The sequence below is a fragment of the Alnus glutinosa genome, chromosome 10 (assembly GCF_958979055.1).
Source record: "Alnus glutinosa chromosome 10, dhAlnGlut1.1, whole genome shotgun sequence".
Classification (NCBI taxonomy): domain Eukaryota; kingdom Viridiplantae; phylum Streptophyta; class Magnoliopsida; order Fagales; family Betulaceae; genus Alnus; species Alnus glutinosa.
Genome location: NC_084895.1, coordinates 16699179 through 16723130, shown reverse-complemented (window position 1 = coordinate 16723130; position 23952 = coordinate 16699179). Strand labels below are relative to the sequence as shown.

The window sequence follows — 23952 nt, the reverse complement described above, 5'->3', positions numbered from 1 at the left end:
CCATGCTTAAAGCCAGGGTGGGGGTGGCCAAAGGGAGTAATGCTAGAAGTTACTCTTTTGTCACTTTTGTATTCCTAAAAATATGATGTGGCTTTTAAAATGATTAATTACAAGCTATTGATGATTTTAAAAGCCACATAATTCTTGGAGGAACACAAGAAGTATACATGAGTGATTTCTAAAATTACTCGACTAAATCGGATGGTTCAAACACCTCCAACCACACCTCCCTTTTTCTTTTTCTTTTGCTTTTTTATTTTTTTCTTTTTTTTCCTAACATAGTATTTTCAAAATTATGTGACAAGGTTATTTGGTACTAACTCAACGACATGTACACGTATCAAAATGTTAGTAGATATGATGTGGGCATCAACCTACATGTCATTACTCACCGTTAAAATATCTACCAGGAAGAGTGATTCGATGACGAGGCATACCTTAAGGAGTAATTTGATGACAGCTTCAATCAAAATGTACGTACGTTTTTGGGGGTGATTTATTGTCTTTCTTTTTGTCTCGATGACGAGTCGACGCAAGAAGCCAGAGTGTTCAAACGCTGAGTAGACATGCATGCAAACTGTGCTATTTTGACACGTGAGATTTTAATTGAGTATTACGTTGCATGGACGTTAAAAAATTAGTGGAGACCTATCAGAATAATCTATTTGATAAGGATTAAACCTTAGGAAGTAAATTGACAAAATTTAAACCTTAAAGAGCGATTTGATAAAAAATAATACCTGCAAAGCATTTTTCCCTCTAATTAATTAACCATAGGAATGACATGGAATTTTACCAAATGAGATAAAACACTGAAAGTTCATATGACTAATTTTTCTTTTTAGAATAAATTTCTTTTTATTCTTATACTTAAATTTGGCTCGAAGAGAACGTAACTATAAGTTCTCTATATAAGTTCATATAACTTCTTGTTAAAAGCGGCATTAACTTTTAATGCCGCTTCTTGTTTAAAATGAAATTAAATTTAATGCCGCTTATGTTTAAAACAGCATTAATGTTTTAATGCAGCTTCTCAAAAAAATGCATAAATTAACGTTGTTTGCATCTTAAGCAGCATTAAATTAATTTAAGAGTGCCACTTTAATGCCGTTTCAGAAGCAGCATTAATTAAACGGTACTAAGTGTTTGGTGCTGTTTATATATATATAGCATAAAACAGCACTAAAAAAAAAGGCACTAAATGTAATTTTTTTTGTAGTGAGAATTATTCATCGTCTATATATCAATTATTAAACTCTTTGGTTAATTAGTTATTACGCAAAACAATCCAAATATATTTGATTTAAATAAACAAAAGTATGGAATTTTCCTTTCTTTTCGTCATATTGTCCAAAAACTCAAATAGAGCCTTTAACTTTAAATAGATTATATTTAATATCGATAAGTTTGACTAATTTAACCATTAAATTGACTAAATGAGCAGTTTGTATCTTAAAATTGATTATTTTAATGTTACTTTAACAAGAATTGATTAATCTAATCATAGGTTGATTATGTTTTAAAAAGTGACACTGTAGAAAATGAAGGCAATAATTATAGGGAAAAAAAAAAAAAAAAAAAAAAAAAAAAAAAAAAAACCCTATCATTTTTACTTCTAAAATAAACATTTACCAACTTTATTTATTTTTAATCACGACATTCCATAATTAATTTTTAAATAATCATAAACAACGAGATGTAATCACAATTAGATTTGCTACCCAATCACCTTTGACCTCAATCGCAATCTTCTCGATTCTCAACTCTTTCGTACAAGCAACAGAAGAACGCGTTATTTATCTCACAAATTTCTTAGTCAAGATGGATAAACCCCCCGGCCCCTAGTCGTCTTTTTAGAGCCAATAATGCATAATAAATTTTTATCTTATAATTGTTTAGTAGTGTTGACTTGGCAGTACTTCTTATTTGATTTTTTTATTATTATTATTATTTAATAATGATTAATCCAATGCTTAATTAGGAGTGTCATTCCCGAGGGTTAATTGAGATTGTCGCATTATATTTTTATTTTTATATAACAATAATTAATCCGAGTAATTTTACTCTTTACACTTGTTTCGTATCAGCTAGTAGTTTCTCATGCCATGCAACCACTTAAAACACGTTACGTCAATCAACATAAAGTAAATGTGATAAATGAGCTTGAAGAGTAATATTGCTCTTCGTTATCCTTTTTTGTTGCGAATTGATGAACATTCTACAATTAGTAATCAAAGTATTACTAGAAATTATAGAGGATCTCATCCTTATTAGCATACTTGATCGATTCTAATTCACACCTTCCATATATATAATAGAGAAAATTGCATAGAGTCACCATTAAGATAGAGAGAATTCATTCAACTAATCTATTTATTTTCATTTCACTCTCATTTTATTAGGTTGGTGCGGCAATACCCATTAACCCTTTCGATTAGCCCTTGAATGTAGTATATGTCACTTCTCTTTTGTCAATATTAACCCTTTTTTTTTCTTTAGGTAATAGATAAAACTAAACACGGCCTAAATTACATGGTTGATATCCCTCAATTGTGTAGGGAAAGACTTATAAGGTTGTTAATATCCCTATGTTGTGTAGAGAAATATTGAGAAATACATGTTTGGATTGTTTTGCTCAATTTGAATTCTACTAAAATTTTATTAAATTTTTTTTAATTTTGTCTCAGATTTTTTAAACTATTCAAACATAATTTCATCGGTATTCGCAATTTCAAACATAATAAAGAATAGTAGTATATAATAAAAAATAAAAATAAATAAAATAAATAAATAAAAAAGAAGTACGGAATTTTTCCATAATCACCATACAATTTTCCAAATAAAATTGAGCGACCAAAGCTTGTTAAAAAGGGGGGGAAAAAAATAGTTTTTTTTTGGTAATATTAAAGATTTTTTGCTTTTTCACTATCCTGGTAGGGTAGTCGAAAATGGAAAATTTCTTTTCAACAAAAATAAATAAATAAATAAATGAAAAAAATACTCAATCATTCAACAATCATATACATTTTTGTATAACCTATTTCCGCGCGGTCAGGCGGTGAATTTTCAAAAATGGGATCGATCTAACGGCGAGGATCACTTGATCAAGATGATTGAGACATTTCGACATGTAGGGTGTAGGTGAATCAGAGGGACACGCTCTGCCCCATGCACGTTGTAGCAGAGAGGGGCCCCGCCATAACAGTTCCGTTTCGGACCGTAGATTTTTGGATTTTATCATGTGTACCTCCATTGTCAAGCCGTACACGTGTCATGACGTAAGATTATGACCATTCCTTCTTCGGGGTCCCACCCAAGTTGCTCAAGGTGGATAAATCATATGTCACTTTCCGTCTTACTGTCCTCAACAAATGCATCACATGAGACAACAAGTCACAATCGTTGGATTGGTGAGTTTTCTTTTTTCTTTTTTCTTTTTTCTTTTTTCTTTTTTCTTTTTTCTTTTTTCTTTTTTCCTTTTTCTTTTCTAATAAAATTTTATTATCAAATAATTTTTTTCCTTAGAAAAAAAATTATTATCACATTTATATATATCACATCAATCACTCTTTATTATTATTTAGAGAAAAAAAATTCACAACAAAACTGTTTACTAAACAAGCCAACAACCCTTCCATTTGATAGACACCAAATAAATATTAAAATAAATCATTGTTAAGTTGTCCAAAAAAAAATAAAAAATTAATTAAATGTCAATGAAAGAGTCAAACACGTCATTACATGGAGAAAAACGATACGTTCAAGAAATCTGTAAATCAATTCTTCAATCTTTCTTGTTGTCCTTCACATCCAAGTATCCTACATTTTCAAGCGTACTCAAAATTATTTCTTTACATTTTTATTTAAATTTAAAAAATTATGCTATTTTTTGTTTTTCCATTCAAATACACTTTGGTTATCTAATTTTTTACATTACTCAAATATTCTTATTGTAATTTATTTTTTTTATTTTATCCAAAAAAAAACGACGCAATACTCCTAATAAAAAAATTTAGAACAATATAAAAAAATATGAAAAAACAAAAAGACAACAAGAATGAGGAATTTTTTTCATTTTTTCAAATTTTTCAAAATTTTTTATCAAGGGCATCTTGTCTTCTTTTTTTAGCGGGGTGGGGGCACATATGCAACCCCAACGATAGTTTGGGGGAACTTTACATCAATTGAAAGTTTGGGTGAAGAAGGGGGGACATTGCAAATTGCATAATGGTTAGAATGGAGTATACATATACCTTCTCCAAAAGAAAATTATAAAAATATGCAACTAAAAAAGAAAAAGAAAACCCTAATTTGTTAAAAAGCTTAATATTTCTCTCTTTCTCTCTATGTTTTCATGATTCAAATTGTAATAAAAAAAAAATGGTTTTATTCTACTTTATTTTGAATATAAGATATAGAATTTTTTTTTTTTCTCTCTAATCAATACATAGGAGAGAGAGGTTATAATGGGGGGCTTTCCCACTTTTGATTTGAATAAAAGAAAAGAGTGGGGAATAAATATGAATGCTTCCAAAAACATTGTGGAAGTCACTCCATTTGGCTACAAGATGTGCCATACAATTGGCACATCTGCTAACTTTTGAGGTTGTCCAGATGGGAAAGTTTTGAAGCTTTTGGTGAATGTCTATGAATACTTCTACCATTCGCCATTCAGATGTGAAAGTACGATTATGATAGGAGTCCTCCTCCAATCCTAGTACTTGGATTAGTTCAAGTTGATTTCTATCTTATTGGTGATGAGATATTATCTTTATCTTTCTAATTGGTTTATCTTATTATCTTTATACTTCCAGTTAGTAGAAGTGTTATTACTTATATTTATTGTAGTTATTTATCAGTAGTAGTCATGTTTATCGGTAGATGGGTTGTTCACACCCAGTAGAAGTGTTCTTTTATTTATAGAGTCAAGAGGTTATGATGTAAAAGAAGAAAATATTTAATCAAACACTTTGTGTTTACAGTGATTCCTACCTTAAGTGGAGTATTGTGATGTTCTTCTAGCCTAAGTGAAGAATTGTGGTCTCTCCTACTCAAAAGAGCTATCAAATCCCATCTCAGGTCACTACCCAACCTCGGGTGCCTATTAGATTATTGATAGTCAAGACAACAAAATCTCCTTTTAAATGTAGGGGTTTGATGTCTATTGAAGCTGCCAAGTTCATTTTGAGCAAGGTTACATATGCATCTCTAGTGTTCACATCATCCCGTGGAAGCTTGTTAGCACAGGTTGTAAACATATCACCTTGATCATTGCCCAAGACAACACTAGAAAAAAGGATCTAATTACAACATCAAAATTGACTTTGTAGTGGCTAGGGGGAGGGGGGTCCAATCATTGGGTCTAGGAGTGAGATAGTATTCCAGTATCGTATGGTCCTATTGGAGGGAGTGCTCAGGATCATTTTTAGGAGATTGGTCCCATTTCGTTTACTCAAATGTGGAGTAGAGGCTGTGTTTTCCGCTGGAAGATGTTAGATGTTATTTTTATGCTTTACCTTATTAAGTGTAGGATTTGATCTTTGTTGTTGTTATGACTTTTAGATCTTTTGACTTTGGATTTGGATTATTATTTGATGACTACTTTTTTGACCGTACATGAGAGATTCAGTTATATATGTTATGAAGTTTTAGTTTCATTGTGGCTATTCTTATTATGATTATGGATTTTAGTTTGGTATCTTTTGTTTTGAGTGAAAGTCTTATGTTGCAGACTCTCTTCGGAGAGAATGAGATTCTTATAGTCTTATTTTTTTTAGAATAAGACTGAGAGACGAACCATGGAGTTAACTCCCGGTTAGGTAATTTCACTGGGGTATTACACAATTACACGGCGAAAGCACTAAACACCATTAATATACAACAAATGCAAAGCTAAAGTAAATCTTCCTAACAAAAGCTAGATCCACCTCTAGTCCCGCACAATATGCCCCCTATGACAATAACTAATCTGTAAAACAAGAATGTTTTATAGGTGGAAAGAACACATATAAGTCCAAAAACATCAGCAGTATACCACCCTACGCAGTGAGTCTATTTTAATGGCAGTTTATGAAAAAATGAGTGTTTATAAATGTAAATAGAGTTGGAAGCATTGATAGGAATATAGTTCAAAGAAATCATCTATCAGTTGAAAGGCCAATTTGATGTGCTATGCATAAATAATAGATTATACATGGTTATAACTCTATCCGATATGGCTTATATGTGTACTTAACCCCTTCATGATACAGTTTGTGTGTCCCATGTGACTTAGGTACAGCTCCTAGTTGTTCGACCGAGTCCGACCCCAAGTGGCACTCAACTAGTGATGCAAACAGGGATGACCTCACTTGCATGTAGTTGCGTTGGTCAGGATAGCCCTCGGGTCCAGGGTAGAACACACACACACACACACACACACATCGCATGGCCATAAGGTCAAGTCCGTATAGTGGAGTATGATCATGCCATAATCTTTTGATAATCAATTCCATAACATAAAATATTGGTCATGTTATATCATCGATAATATTAAATATCATTTAACAAGTTAATTTATGAAGGTACACATGCAAATTTCAATCAATAATATCGATGTAAAAATCTAAGGCTCACAACATGCAAATCAAGAGTTTCATCCACATTTATAAATATTATATTTTCATGCTAAAAAAGTTTAGCATTTAAGCATCCTTATTGGCGATTATTTACCTCGAACGCTAAATTCCAAACACAAGATTCTTACGAAGATTCTTGCTCCTTACTCCGCACTACACTCTAATATTAGCAAAATTTCTAAGCTAAAAACCCTAATCTACATTTGAAACCCTAATTAACACGTTCTACCCCAAAACTGTTCTGAACCTCTCTAAAATCATTGTGACGGTTTCCATCGTTCGAACTCTTTGCTCCAGAATGCATTTTCTATGTTTTCACCCAAAAAGCTCCTACCTTTCCATTTTCCCTCGACTTTAAGGTGGTCTAAAACCCCAAAGGTGCTTATTTAATACCACCCATTGATTTAAAACAACCAAATGTCAAAACTTTAACATAAAAACTCAAAGATCGTAACTTTCTTTCTTTCCTCACAACTTCTTCTTGTTAAACAACCTATAGTATTTTGGTATGACTAAAAATGAAGGGTCATGCACTCACATAGTAAAAAACAAAGGCTAGCTCCTAAAGCCTCAAGCTTTCATGCAAAGTCTAGGTTTTTCTACCAAAAGTGTAACGCCCCAAAAATTAATTAATTAAAATAATTAACCTAGAGAGCTACTGGTGATGCTTTCCAAATTAATAAACTTGTAATCAACTAAGAATAATAATTTATAACAAATATCAAAGTAAATAAAATAGCGGAATGCGGAAAAATAATAATCTTGAGCTACAACTAATACTCCAAACACATCTCTTAATCAATTACACTACAAAATCCTTAAAATATAATAACAACAAACTAACAACCAAAATAACATTTACCAAGATATATTAAAACTGAAAGTATAATTAAAATTGCCTACAGGCTCTTGCTCCATATCCCAAGCCTGCCAAATGAACTTTATCCTCTGACCTCGCACTAGTTCCTGCTAAACTGTAAAACAAATAAATGTTTTATAGGTGGAAATGAAGCAATTATATAAGTCCACAATTTAATAAGTAGTGATCATAACCATCCTTCATATGGTCTATCAGTGTCCTTGACCCCTTTATGGTAGGATTTGTACATCCTGATGGACATCTAGTACAATATCGGTGCCCCCAATAAAGTACAATAGCGGTCACCAACAAGTAGCTCGACGGGGTCCAACCCCCAGGTGGACCATACTACTAGCAATATTGTTCTATCATAACTACTATCCGTACATGGCTGCGTCTATCACTTATCTAGCCCATTGGGTCCAAGTGGCATATATATATATATATATATATATATATATATATATATATGTGTGTGTGTGTGTGTGTGTGTGTGTGTGTGTGTGTGTGTGTGTGTACATACACATATACATATGTGTATATATGTATGTGTGTGTATATATATATATATATATATGCCCACCATCCGTACATGGCAATCTACACAACTTATTTTCAATTAACATAATTATTATTATTTCACGAATAAACAGTAAATATCAATGCAACTGTCTGTAACCATCATTTATAAACAATAGGCTCACAACATAATATTCAAAAAACATGCATAAAAGATTTCGCAGTTTTTAGCAAAATAAACATGCTTGAATGATTAAGTAATTTAGCTGTTATGTAAGTATTTACTTACCTCAAATACTCTGACTCTGACTCTTCCTCAGGCATTATAACTTTCTATTCTGCAAATCAGCATTTTATTATTAGCCAAACAACCAAACGCAAAACCTAAGACACACTTAAAGACTTAAAACACACTTAAGAAATCCTAATTTAGGCATTCTAGATTGTGTTGATCAATGTTGGGAGACCAATGATCGATTCTGACTGTTTGGGATCGGTCTGACTTGGCAGGGATCGATCCTAGGCCAATCCAGCACCTATTTTTGGGATCTTTTTAAGCCCCTAGCACTCAACCTAATCAAATACAAATGCCCCTAAGGGTCTTACAATTTTCAAAAGCAGTCAAGAACACATATAGGTATCAAGGTTCCACCTTTAATACAAAAGCATTAAAGGTATTACCCTGTTTACCTTAAAATTTTACAACATAATTCATACAAAAGACTGTGTATGTGTGAGTATATAAAATATTAATTGAACGTATATTTGAGAGATCCATGACATAAAATCATAAAGTTTTTAAGATAAAATCGTATATCTTTCTTTTAGAAACAACACATAAAATAACAAACTCGTTTTGAAATCAACATATGAAATAATAGTTTTCGATTATAAAAACAACTCAACCCAGTCTCAAAACACTTTCTAATCAACCAAACAATATATGTAAAGAAGGATTACAGATTGAAAGACAAGGAAGTTGAAAGATTCGTGAGTTTTACCTTGAGAAAATGATTGAAAATGGTAGATTTCTTCCTTTAATTTAGAATTGAAAGAAACCCTATGTTTGAGTTCTTCTTTCTTTTTCTCTCTTCTCCCTTTCTCTTTATCACTTTTAAAGGTTGAGAAGTCGAGCAAACAACTTTTCCTAAGGTTCTTATAGTTTTATAGGGACTAAAAGCCAAGTTTTTAGGATTTTGAGTGCACAAAAACTGTTTCTATTGTGCCAAGATCGATCTGCTTGCTTACATGATCAATCCTGACGTCTTGTTCTTCTTCTTCTTTTAAACACGAGTATATTATAGAAAAATTTCATTAATACACTTTTTTTTAAAAGTCATGTGTATTTTTAAAACGAGTGTATTTTTAAAGGAGTTTTATTTTTTGAAGTGTTACGAAAATAACCTAACTTTTTATCATTTATCAAAAAATTCTAAGCAAACACTTAGACTAACACAAAATAAAGCTCTAACATAAATTATAAGCAAAATAAAGTTTATTTCTTCTACCTCAAGGATGAAAGCTTTGCATCTTGAACTTAAAATCTCAAGAAGAGTCCATCTTCTCTCTCTCTCTCTCTCTCTCTAGGGTTGCTGGTGGCGAGCAAAATGGCTTGCATTAGGGTTTCTTAGGGTTTTATACAAGTCTCCCCATGTTTTTCTAAGTTTTGGACGTATAATTGTTGCATGCAATATTTGACTGTTTGAACAGTTATCCAAACTGTTTAGAACATTTTTCTTAAAATCATGTTACTTGCTTCATGGCATCTTTCGAACGTTTTGGCGTGGTATCGCTAGTAATGAACCATCAAAGGAAAACAGTCAACCCTCCATACAAGGCAACCAAATAAACACACAATAGCTAACAATATCTCAATAAGGAAATTCAATCAACTCAACGGCTAAGTCATATAAAAAAGGCAACCAAATCAACACCAACGTCTAGCACTATCAATTCTGTATATTGCATGAATTATTTTCCCATTTGTAAAACATCAATATCCTGTATATATATCAACCATCGATGGAATGAAAATGCATTGCAAAACATTCTTCAAATTACCTCTTTCTATATGGTATCTGAGTCGTAACAAGCGACCTACGCCGTTCCTTTCTTTTGTCTCTCTTCCGACATTATGTTCCTCCTTTGAAGCCTTTCCTCAAACAACCCAGCCGCACCAATGGCCTCCTCACCCACCACTACAAACACCTCCACCAAAACCCACCCTCCGATCCCTATTGAAATCCAAGCTACCCAAAACCCATCACCTACATCTCTTTCCAATTTTGCTCAATCAGTCTCCAAACTCACCAAGACCAATTTCTTGGTATGGCACCATCAACTTGAGACCTATATTCATGTTCACGATCTCTATGGGTTCATTGATGGTACTAAAACACCACACCACCCCACCCACATACTTCTACGTCAACCGATGGTCTCACCATCGCCACTGACCTAGAGATGCTTCAGTGGTTCCAACAAGACCAACTTATCCTAAGTATGCTCATGGCCACCATCTCTAACGATCTCCTTCCACAAGTCCTTGGTTTCCACACCGCCCAAGAGCTCTGGAATGCTCTCAGCCAAAACCTTCGCTTCAACCGTACAAGCCCGGATGATGAGTCTTCAATATGAACTTGCCACTGCCAAAAAGGGCAACTCCTTAAACACCGACTACTTCCAGCGAATCAAGCATATCTCTACCACTCTTATCGCTAAACGACTACGAGTTCACTTCGTAACTTCTCACCGGCATGGGTCCCGAATACGACCCTCTCGTCACTATCTAGATCAAGCCTCTCACCAGGGACAATCTGCTCGGACATCTCCTCGCCCACGAGATACGAATTGAGAAGCACACCCAACCCGACCACCTGCTCGTCACCAATGTTGCTTCTCACGGCCGAAATCCTCATCGTGGCCGTGGACGGTACCACGGTTCCATGAGAAACTCTGGTTCCTCCCATGGGCATTTACAGTCTGCCCATCCCTCACCCAGCCAATATCGAAATCAGGGGTGTGGGCTTCTCCCCCTTCCTTCTCATTGGTCCTCCTCAAATGGGTCTAATACCCATTCTAGCCCACGGCCTACATGCCAAGTCTGTGGCAAACTGGGCCACACTACTTTGACTTGCTACCGTAGATTCGACCATGCTTTCCAAGCTACAGGGCCTAACCTTACTGCTTACACTACTACCTCGCCCCAGTCTCGAGATCTCAACTGGTACCCAAACACCGGTGCCACTCATCACCTCACCTTCGACCTCAACAATCTGAATATTCACTCCGAAGCATATGATGGCATTGATGCAATTCAAGTGGGCAATGGTTCCCGTCTTGCTATTAAAAATACAAACATTTCTAAACTCTTTCCTAATTTTATTTTACATAATATTCTACATGTTCCTAAAATTACCGAAAATTTACTTTCTGTTCAAAATTATACTTCTGATAATAATGTCTACATGGAATTTCACTCATATTGTTTTTTTTGTTAAGGATTGCATGACCGGGAAAATCTACACCACGGCTTGAGTATAAATGGATTATATCATTGGTTCTCTCCTACAGCTGCACCACCTAGTGGATTTTCCAACAAACGAGCTACCTTTGTGGCTGGCACGCTCACCTTGGCCATCCCGCTGATGGCATTGTTCGTCATGTTTTGTCTAAATTTCAGCTTCCTTTCACATCCAATAAGAAGCTCTCTATTTGCCCTGCCTGTCAACGCAGCAAAAGTCATCAGCTTCCTTTTTCCCTATCTGCAAACAAATCAAGTGTCCCAGTTGAATTGATTTTTTCTAATGTTTGGGAACCCTGCCCTATTTTATCTAACAATGGTGCATGCTTTATTTTACCTTTGTTGATCATTTCAGTAAATTTACTTGGATTTATCCCATTGCTTGCAAATTTGACGTCTTTTCCATTTTTCCTAAGTTTCAGGCTTATGTAGAACGGCAAATTAATCACAAAATCAAATCCATCCAAACGGATGGTGGTACCGAATTTACAAAATTACATCTCCATTTTGCGTCTCACGGAATCCATTATTAGATTACGTGTCCTCACACCCATCAACAAATGGGTCTGTGGAACGCAAACACCGACATATTGTCGAAATGGACCTCACCTTCTTGGCCCATTGCTCAGCCCCTCTTACATACGGGGCTTAAGCTTTCCAAACTGTGTGTTACCTAATAATCCACTTACCCACACCTGTTCTTAATAATAACTCACCATTCCAAAAACGTTTTAATCTCCGCCCTAATTATAGTTTCATGCGAGTCTTTAGATGTGCTTGTTGACCCCATCTTCGGCCTTACAACAAGCATAAACTTGATTTCCGCTCCGACACATGCATCTTCATCGGCTATAGTCCCTCTCACCACTGCTGCAAATGTCTTCATCCCACTACTGGACGTATCTACATTTCTTGCAACGTTATCTTTGATGAGTCGCTTTTTCCCTTCCCTCTCTCTTCCTCCTTCTCTCCCCCTCTTTCCCCCACCTCCCACACAACACTCTATCCTCCCTTTTTAGACATCCATCTAGCCTCCACATGTATGCCACGAACAGATCTCTCACCCCCTCTAGGGCCCTCCGATGCCCAGCCTCAAGACTTGCCCATCAATCACACCTCACCAATACCTTCCCCTACTAACCCTATTTTATCTCCTACTTGTGTGCAGATTCCTCCCAAATCCTCAGACATCCCTCTTGCGCTGCCAGGGCCCTTTGAGACCCGGCCTCAGGACTTTCCCCTCACTCACACCTCACCAACACCTTTCCCTACTAACAATGTCTTATCTCCTACTTATGTGTAGGTTCCTCCCAAATCCTCGAACATCACTCTTGCGCTGCCACCTGCACAACATGCCATGCAGACACGCTCCAAGAACAACATCTTCAAGCCGAAGTCTCTCCCTGACGGTCTTGTTCGATATCCTCTTCCTAAGGCGCTCCTTGCCACCTCTAGCTCCCATGACATCGAACCGACTTCTTACTCTACAGCCTCCAAGCACCCGGCTTGGCGTGAAGCAATGAACCTTGAATTCGATGCCCTTATACACAACGACACCGAGACTCTCATTCCTCTCACCTTTGACATGAACACTGTTGGCTGCAAATGGGTCTTCCGCCTCAAACACAAATCTGATGGCTCCATTGATTGTCACAAAGCCCGCCTCGTCGCCAAAGGTTTTCACCAACAACCCGGAGTTTATTTTGCTGAAACCTACAGTCCAATCGTCAAGCCCACCACCATTTGTCTAGTTTTCTCCCTTGCCATCTCCTCCGATTGGCCCATCCTCCATATTGATGTTCAAAATGCCTTCCTGCATAGATGGCTCTCTGAAGATGTGTACATGACTTAGCCTCCTGGCTTCATTCATCCTCAGTTTCCTCACCTATCTACAAACTCCACAAGGCACTCTATGGCCTCAAACAAGCTCCTCGTGCCTGGTACTCTCATCTCAATGATCTTCTCCTGGAACTTGGCTTTTGTCAGCTCTCGCTCTGACCCCTCATTGTTCATTCGCCGCACGCCTCAAGAGGCCACTTATGTTCTTATCTATGTTGACGACATCCTCTTCACCAGTTCTCTTCCCCAAGGGACTACCTCATTGCTCCATTCTCTTTGTACTAAATTTGCAATAAAGGACTTAGACCTTCTTCACTTCCTCCTCGGTATGGAAGCCACCACGACCCCAGCTAGACTTATTCTCTCACAACAACCTTACATACTTGATCTTCTTCACAAGAGCAACATGACTGACACCAAACCGGTCAAAACTCCTATGTCCACCGCTCATGCTCTCTCACTCCTCTCTGGTGACCCCCTCACTGAACCAATCTCCTACCGTAGCCTTATTGGCGCCCTACAGTATCCCTCACCTGTCCTAATATCTCATTTGATGTTACCTATCCTGATATCTCCTTTATGGTACCTCAAGTTTACAAACTCTTATGGCCTACTCCCTGCCGCTTCTCTTCTCCCATTCTCCAAGCCTTCTCAGATGCCGACTAGGCTAGCTGTCCTAATGACTGAAAATCTACAGGCGGTTTCTGTGTTTTTCTCGACCCCAATCTCATTTCATGGTCCCCCCACAAACAATGGACAGTCACCCGCTCCAGTACTGAATCAAAATATCGCACCCTTGCTACCATCGCCACAAAACTCATTTGGCTTCAATCTATACTTCATGACCTTGGTTTTTATCTTCCTTCACCACCTACCTTATGGTGTGACAACATCAGGATCACCTACCTCTCCGCCAACCCCGCCTTCCATGCTCGGACCAAACACATAGAAATTGACTTCCACTTCTTTCGTGACCGTGTCACCTCCAAAACTTTGGATGTCCATTTCATCTCCAGCAGAGATAACCTGGCTAACATCTTTATTAAACCCACAACATCACCTTACTTCTTCCTCATGCGCACCAAGCTCAACGTTGTGTGCCCTCTGTCTCGCTTGCGGGGGCGTAATGAACCATCAAAGGAAAAAAGTCAACACTCCATACAAGGCAACCAAATAAACACACAACGACTAGCAATATCTCAAGAAGGAAATCCAATCAACTCAGCGGCTAAGTCATCTACAAAAGGCAACCAAATCAACACCAACGTCTAGCACTATCAATTCTGTATATATATATATATATATATATATATATATCTATATCAACCATCGATGGAATGAAAATGCACTGCATTCTTCAAATTACCTATTTCTATAGCTAGGACGATTCACAGACAGCTCTAATGATTTTCATAAAATTCAAAATTTCGATGGAATGAAAATGCACTGCATTCTTCAAATTACCTATTTCTATAGCTAGGACGATTCATAGACCGCTCGGATGATTTTCGTAAAATTCAAAATTCTAAGTGTTTTGAAAACCTAAAATCCTTTATCCTCTAATTCGAGCGTTCTTAAATCATCAAAACTACTTTGGGAGTATTAGAAATTCAACATTACTAAGCCAGTGATTGGCTTTTGATTATAAGCAAACTATATATATATATATATAAGATTTGCTACGTGTTTTGGGCGGAGCATTACAAGACCTCCTTAAATGAACTGCAACATTACATACCTTTACTAATGGTTTTTTATTGAGCCTATAGGATATACAGCATGAGATAAGTCTTTTCTGATTCCTTAAACTTCTCTTTTTATTTTTCATGGATAAAATTCAATCCGACATATCTAATAAAACACAAAGACACTTTATTATTTAAACAAATTACTACCGATCCTTGTCACCCTTTCTCCACATAACATTGGTCTCAAATGTAGGAAAAAAACCTAAAATCACAAAGATGTTAAAATTCGGCTACAGGGGCTAATCAATTTCCATTGTCAACATGGAGACAATGGAAAATTTGAAGCATGTAGTAGGTACACCGATGCCTTATAACCTACGTTCCTTCAGAAATCCTACAAAAAAATTTGTTATTGATTTTGATATAAGAATTGATATATGTGACGTAATATAAATTAATTTAAGAGAATTTAAGCTTATAAAGTATGTGATAGGGACGAAACCAGAATTTTGGTTCACGAGGGCAATTAAAAGATAAAGTTGAAAAAACTATATTAAAAAATTATAACTAACAAAATAAATAAACAATTTAACAAAAATGTAATTATGTATTTTATACAAGACTGAAGGATATATATATATATAGATTCGCTAAGTCACTCTAGACACAAGTTCGTTTAGAATTCGATTGAGGGTCGTGAATAGAAACATTATTCTTTATAATCTCAAGTAATTATTATAATTATATATTTCATACAATTAAAAAAAAAATCTACATATTTATTAAAATATTAATTTAAAAGAGCAATCTAAATATAAAAGTTCATAGGTACTTCTATTACTTAATAGTAAATTGGAAAATAAATCAAATTAAATATTTTGTTACATACCCGAAACATTATATAAGAATCTAAAATTTTATTTCTGAGAACGACATGGTGTTCCCTTTCTAAATATCTTCTCTTTATAATATTTATTACTTTTTAAATACATTTTCACTCATCATAGAATATTTTAATGAGTTATATCATGCGAATTATCTTGTACAATGACTATATATATATATTTGCAAAGAAAGCTCACTTCAAGGTAAATTAAGCAAGAAATTTTTATTTTTTTTATTGTTTTTATTACGATCACAAGCCTACGGTAGAAAGGGATATCTTTCCTATTTTTAGAAAGAGAACTACACAAATTCTTTTTACATGTTAATCATGTATATATCCAAGTCTTTTACGTGATTATTATAAACCACTAACCTCATTAAGTATTAATTCATAAGATAGGGATTTTAAAAAAAAATTAAAAAAAATTTACAACATTATTAACGATGGAAACCATCCGGATGACTATGAGTATCAAAGGGTGTGGTTGAATGTTTTGAAGAGACCAAAAGATGGTAACATTTATTAATAACCCTTAATTCACCCCACAAAAAGAAATAGAAGTAGGATCACAACATTGTAATTAGGTGGGTCAAAGCGGTCATTTGCCCTCCACCCGCCCCCTTTTATCGTCCTTTCCTAACTCCGTCTATGCGTGCAGATGACTTTTTAAGAACAACATGAGAGATGATACATACAAAATATGCGCATTAAAAAAAAATAATAATAATAAGAATGTTTTGTTTTGTTTAACGTTCAAGATTTTATTTTGTTGTATATAACAATGTACATGATGTCATATCATTTAAAATTTTAAATGACGTAATATAGATTCATCGTGTCAAATAATATTATATATTACACTTTTATCTCACAATACTAATGTAACAGTCTCATTCAACTCTTTGATTGAGACTGTCACATTAATATTCTTAAATAATTGTAAAATAAATATAAAATTTATAACATTACTCTTTATCATATGTCAACATATATATTAAATTTTTAAAATTCAATTTAAACCATAAAATAATTATGATCCGTCGTTGAAAGGAAGAAGATGCTAATCTATATCTGTCTATATGGTCTACTCTACAATGACGTAACGCCTAAGAGAAAAAAAAAAAAAGAAAGAAAAGTAAAGAAAAAAAAAATCAGAAAAACACTTTCCAAGAGCTTATAATAAAGCGTGCTAATGAATAATGATAAATATATATTTTTTAATAAATAATGATAATATATATATATATATATATATATATATATATATATATATATATATATATATATGTTATAAGATAAATGCTTGGATGTACACTCTCATCTCACTCCTATCCTACCTTTGTCTACTTAGACCAATAATATTGTTAAAAAAAATGGGTCCCACTACACTTTCTCCACTATCTCTTATATTATTGGTCCAAGTAGACAGGAGTGGAATAGAAGTGGAATAAGAGTGTACAACCAAGCATTCCTCATTATATAAATAGTGATAAATATTTTAAAACAGGTTGTGCTGCCATGAATGGACCACTAGCATCCTCTTTTATTAAATTCTTATTTACCAAATGGACGTGTCGCTTTCTGCGGCCTTAATCATCAACAAATAAAAACTATCTAAGCTAGCTCACTCTTTCCGTCTCTAAATAATTGTTTTATTTAAAAGATATATTTATAAAATTTAGGAAAAAATAAATAAATAAATAAAGCTTTCATTTATCTTATTATCTTTACTTTTTAATATCTCTCTTCAGCTTTATCTTAAAAATTTTAAAACCAACCATATCATTTTTATCTATTTAGATTATAATTTAATAAGTTGTTTCCCCGGCTAATAAGTTGTTTCCCCGGCTACTAGGATATAATCCTTAGGAGTGACAATTCGTATTTGCATGTTGAATTCAAATTATATTGAGACATGAATTTATAAGACTATAGGTACATTTAGGTTTGCAATTTTAAATAACGATTTTAAAATGTGCGATTTGAAAAAATAATTTTGAACAACACAGTTAAGTGTTTGGTAAAATCGCAGTTTATCCTTTAAAATTCTGCGTTTTTAAAAAAGTATCATCTTACCTGCAATTCAAATCGCAATTTTTTAAAAATGCAATTCCAAAACGATTTATGTTCTGTGATTTGGTTTGAAATTTCACTTATTGTCTACGAAATCGCAATCTCAAACGCACCTTATATAGGTCAACTATAATCCAATCTATTTAATTAAACGAGTTAGACTCACTTAACTTTTAATATACTAATTTCGTGTTGAGTTTGGATTGGGTTTGCGAGTCTTGTAAACAATTATCAATTCTAATGTTACGTGTTAAGTTCGAGTCGTGTCAAGATAAGAGTATAAGACTGTATAAGTCAGACCCCTCAACCATAATCAAAAAATTATTTGTTAGGTTAATATCAAATTTATAAATCGTGTTAAAAATCATCAGTCTCATTGTCCGCAGACGTCGCTGTCTTTCTTTATAAAGTGACAGACAACAATTACGAAAATTATAATAAGATCTCTCTCTCTCTCTCTCTCTCTCTCATGCAACATGGCCTCAATACTTATAATAGTATCATGGCTGCGTTTTAGAAAAGCATATTTAAATGAAGGGCTTCCAAGTTGCTAAAAGAGAGTTTAAACTAATGAAATTGGCCGTCCAATAGTACATGACCCATGTGATTTCATCACTGGAGGCATTAAAAAAATACCAACCAAACAAAACATCAAATTCAATGTACAATAATAATACAAGATTGGCATGCATATTTAGCATAATTTAATGTCTATAATATACAACAAATATAATAATGAATTAATAAATAAATAAAAACATGATTAATTTAATCACATCCCGTACACACCCCACAATTGACATTCGGCACAAAAATATTACAAGCATCGTTGGAAGTTATAGGATGCGTGTATTAGAGGGAATTTAGGCCAACATCCCAATCCTTGAGACCTTCAATGCCTAAATTCTATGAACATGGAACACCATAAAAGCTTCTATTTTTATGCAATTATTTTTCCAACAAAATACATCAAATGGGTAGGATTTGTTGTGGTTTTCAATGACCATAAACAATTGGATATCTTATTGAAAAGGGACGTCTCCGTCTCCACTCTTTTGGCAATTTTTTTTACTAAGTCCAACTCAAAATTAGCAAATTAAATTGAAAAATTTAACCCATTTTATTACATGAGTCGAGTTAAGATTGACATAGACCATGTCTCGGAACAAATTATACCTGTCATGCGACATAGGAATTGTCAATTTTTAACATAACCCGATAACATATTAAGTTTGAAAAATTTGACTCATTTTATTACGTGGGTCAAGTTAAGATTAACATAAACCATGTATCGGCACAAACCGTACATGCCATACGACATAAAAGCTATCAATTTTTACCATAGCTCGTTAGCATATTAGGATTGAAGAATTTGACTCATTTTATTACATCGGTCAAGTTAAGATTGACATAAACAATGTCTAGGCACAATCTGTACCTGCCATGCGACATAGGAGCTGTCAAGTTTAACATAGCCCGTGAGCACAATACGAACCCAATACAAAATTGGAAAGTTAAGGTTAAAGGGTATGAGCCGCTTAATTAAATTGGTCGGATTATAATTTACTTATATAATCTTATACTTATGCCTCGACACGACACGACACGACACGACTCAAATCCAACAAGTAGACACAAATTACCACCCCTAATCTGGTCTGGGGGGCTGCAAAGGATTTGGAATTGGCCCCAATTCGTGGAGACAAAACACACCATGGAAAAGTTAATATGATGAATGCACATGCAAACCAAGGGAAAATGCAAGGGGTGTTATTAGCTCACATAGAGAAGGAAATCAGCCATGATAATCATGTCGCAACTAATCCTAAAAGGTGTGATTATATCATTCAACTATGAATCTGGAATGATGGCAAAAAATTATCCCCTTTTCCCGCGTAGGTATGCTAGAAATACAACAGTAATAAACAATGATAGCAAGAGGAAATATGCAAAGAAAAAAATGTTTTTTGTTGGATCCCTTCTCTTCTCCCACGCTTCAGAACTACTACATATTCAAAATCATGGAGCTATTTTCCTCTCTAAATTATTTGGCATTTCCAGAATTTTACAGAAACCTGCCTGCGTAAATGATGAGGACACCAGAAGCTAGAACAACCAAATTCAGCAACAATTTTGGATATCACTAACCGATTTAAATTCACTCACAACTTGATAGAATTTGGAGAAAATTGAAGTTGAATAACAAACATGTAGAACTTCTTCAAGGTAGAGGATCAAATTGAGCATTTAATCCCCGTAAAATACGGCAACAATTCAATTAGTATATGAATGAACCAGAAAGGACTTATATCAGCAGGGTTAAATTCTTTTTACTTCATAACTTGAATTGCATTGTTGTCAAGTGTACAACAAACAATAACCACCACCTTAAAGACATGAAAAAACAACATTACAGTAATAATACCCATATTCAAAGTAAGAGACTAAACATAAGCAACTGTACAAAGCCATCCAGTTACTAAAATATTTGGTGTCTTGATTGGGAACAATAAGCCTAAAGCTCATAGACAATTAGCAAAGGAGAACCACAGACAAGGTAATTTAAAAAAGATCAACTAAAACAGTAAGTTATGAAGCACCTTAGCAATGAAAATTAATTGGTGGAACCATTTCAAAATGCTACTCAGCCTCTCAATCAGCACCTCCAAGCCGACACCGAGACAAGCTCCTTTTGCTGCCAGTAGAGAACAAGCGAAGACTGTTTCTTCTCGACATGGAACCCCCGAACCGGAGTCCTCTGCACCAGACACTCCGCTTGCGACTCGGTGAAGTTACTGAATGTCAATGGGGAGAACCCAGATGACAAAAATACATTCTTCCACGGAGGCGTTCGATCGAGCAAACGGTGGCGACCCAGAACGATTTTCTCAATGCCTGGCTGTAGCAAATACCTCTCTATCTTTTGCAAGGCATCTGGGTTCACATTAACAGCATCCAGCGATTCGAGCAGGCCCGAATAAGATTGAATGGCATGAATAATGTGGTGGGGAAATGGAGTATCAGTTCGATCACAGCCTCTATCCAAAGAGACAACAATTTTGGGGGAGAGCTGCTTTATAAAGCGGAGAACAGCAGGAAGGGATACAGGGTAATTCCATAAGGAAACAATTGACAAATTCACAGCAATTGCTTCAGTCTCCGAGAAACGAAGTGGCAGTGGCCAAGGACCGGAGTTCAAGTGTTCAAAGTTGACAATTTCGAACTCAAATGCAATGTTAATATCAGAAGCAAAATGTTTCAGATTTTCAAGAGTGAAACCGAGCTCGAGTTCATCGTGTGTGGATGGGGATGCAAATGCAGTGATTTTAAGAGCAGGAGCACCGCCATTTCTCACGGCGAGCTCCTGCATAAAAGAGGCCCATTGCCCACCAAAACCAATATCGAAGTCTATGATGTGAACTCTATCAAAGCCTTCAAAGGCCTCAAGAAGGGCTTGGTTACAAGTAAAATTTGCAAACTGAAGAACCGGGGAGACCTCGGAGAAGGACTTGTAAGCACCAATCTTCAAAATGAGACTAATAGGCGGTGGTGGTTGTGGTGACAAGGGCAAAGAATTACCAGTGGTGTTCACATGGAGGAGAAATTGCAAGGCCTCCTTGAAATAGAAAGCAGCCCTTTGGAAAGGCTTGCCGATTGGAGAGAGCTGGTGATTGAGCCGCGCCAATATCCCTTGCGCGAGTACCGAATTCCCTGTTTCGATCAGCTCTGCTGCCTTTAGTATCTGGTCAACTATGGCCTGCTGAAGAAGGTGTTGCTGCTGTTGCTGTTGCTGGCTCGCCAATTCATCGTTCACCATCTTCTGCTTCGCCGCCACCATCATTGGCCTCTGTTGTTGAGGGAGCATCTGACTTTGTTGTCGCCGGAGAAATAATTCTTGCCCAGAATCCGAAAATGGCACCTTAGGAACCTGATAGTTTGAACCAATAGCCCCAGGATTGAGCCTTTTTGCCGGCGGCGGTGAAAGATGGTGGTGCTCTTGCAACTGGGCATACGTCAGAGGCATAAACAAAGCCGGGTTTTGAGCATACTGAGCTTGATTCTGGTTCATTATCATCTGGGGATTGAAAATCTGTGGCTTCTCATCCACGCCTTCAATTGCTTGCAGCTGTTGTTGATGGAATACGCCCGGCAAAAGATTACTTGCTGGAACAGAGAACAAAGGGTTCGTGTGCTGATTGGGAGCGGAAACCGAACCAAACCTTGCATTGCCGAAGGGAAAATCGGGAGAGGGTAGAGGTAAAGAAGGATCAATGTTGGCGACGGAATTTGCTGCAGAAATGGGTTCAAGACCAAAGCTAATAGCTTGGTCTACGATGCCGAAACCAGCGTTGAATTCCATGTTGTTGAATCCCATAGATGGGTCCTCAATATCCCCCATAATCAGCCGGAGAATGGACTGCTCTTGGCCAGGCGGGGACTCAGACAACACGCCCTCCCAATCCTCCATTCTCAGCCCACATTTTTCGCCTATGTCGACGCCGGCGTGGTGGGGCGGGTTTTCGACGGAGGCCGAGGCTGCTGCTGCTGACGCCACCACGCCGGATGTGTTGTTGGTGGTCGTAGTGTCAGTGGAGCCGCCGCTGCCGTGGCCGAGAGAGGAAGACAGGGTGGATGTTGAAGTGGGAGGGCTGGGGCTTCTTCTAGTGTCAAGAACTGAGGTGGGCTCAGTGCCCACATAGCAATTTTCTTTGTTGATTTGCCACTTTTGTTGTGGTGGTAGTTGTTGTTGTTGTTGTTGTTGTTGATGCTGTTGCTGATGTTGATGATGATGATGATGATGAAGAAGATGATACTGATGGTGTTGGGGCAGTGAATCTGAAGATGCAGTAGAAAAATCCAACACCCCCTTCCCTTGAAACTCCTCAAAGGGCAGGGGCATGGCCTTCATCTAAGAAAATGAACAAGGACAAGTACAACAATAACAACAACAACCACAAACTCAAGCACCCAAAACCCTCCAGTTTTAAGAAGACAAGAACCCCCCACCAAAGGCTTTAAAAAAGCACAAAATAGAAAATGGGTTTGGTCTCAAATTTGTAAGAGGCAGACAGTAAAAGGTTAGAAAACAAAATCAGATTTTGGAGGTTTGAAACTCTGACACAAATTAAAGACACCTGTGCTGTTCTATGATGCATGCAGAGCTCAAGAATCCATTTCACCACCCACACACCCCCTCAACTGCCACCTGCTTCCCCTCTCCTTCCTCTCTTCTTTCCCGTGCACCAAGGGCTCTCTCTATATTTTTGTAATAAAGCACAAACCCATTTTTGGCATCATCTTCCTCCTTCTTGTGCCGTGGCTTGGGAAAAAAATAAACACTTTGGTGGGGTTTTCTTTCTTCTCTCTTTGGAGCACTCTGTCTTCCTTGTGTCTTCTGCTATGGATGCGTGCAACATATAAAAGTGGTAAAGTGCTCTCTCTCTCTCTCTCTCTCTCTCTCTCTCTCTCCCTCTCCCTTTCTCTCTCTCTATATTTTTTTTTTTTTTTTTTTATGTTTTCTCGTTTATAATTTTTTTTATGTGGCTTTTGTCTGTAGACGTAGTTATCTCCCCTAGTAGGGTCTCTATCACTCTCTCAACCCCTACTCTCACACATAGCGCGTTATCGACAAACATTCACTATAATAATAATAATTAAGGTCATTTTCAAGGCCTAATGATGGAGTATTTGTGACAATATTACACCTCAAACAGTATCCAAAAATAAAAATAATTATGGTCATTTTCACGAATGAAATGATAAATTTTTTAAGAAGAAAAAAAAAATTCTTAAATTTTAAATAAATTATTGTATAAAATGCTCAGCATATCTTGGAGTAGAAATTGCACACTGTCTCAGAGGCGCGTGGGTCACTGTTTCTAAGTGTTATTTCTTTTTCTTATTTTCTTTTCACAGGGACCAACGAGACAGAGAAAAGGTAAATTGGG

The 23952-nt window shown here is 36.0% G+C and overlaps 1 protein-coding gene across 1 annotated transcript; it reads right to left on the bottom strand.

Annotated features, from left to right (window-relative positions):
• Positions 1 to 20319: 20319 nt before the first annotated feature.
• LOC133879534 (scarecrow-like protein 22) lies at positions 20320 to 23404 on the bottom strand. Its single transcript, XM_062318128.1, has one exon. It carries the CDS (start codon positions 22911 to 22913, stop codon positions 20661 to 20663), a length of 2253 nt encoding a protein of 750 aa, XP_062174112.1. The 5' UTR covers positions 22914 to 23404; the 3' UTR covers positions 20320 to 20660.
• Between the last annotated feature and the right edge of the window lie 548 nt (positions 23405 to 23952).

What these genes read in the sequence shown, in the direction of transcription:
- LOC133879534 (XM_062318128.1), bottom strand. Translation starts at nt 22,913, where the DNA reads ATGAAGGCCATGCCCCTGCCCTTTGAGGAGTTTCAAGGGAAGGGGGTG.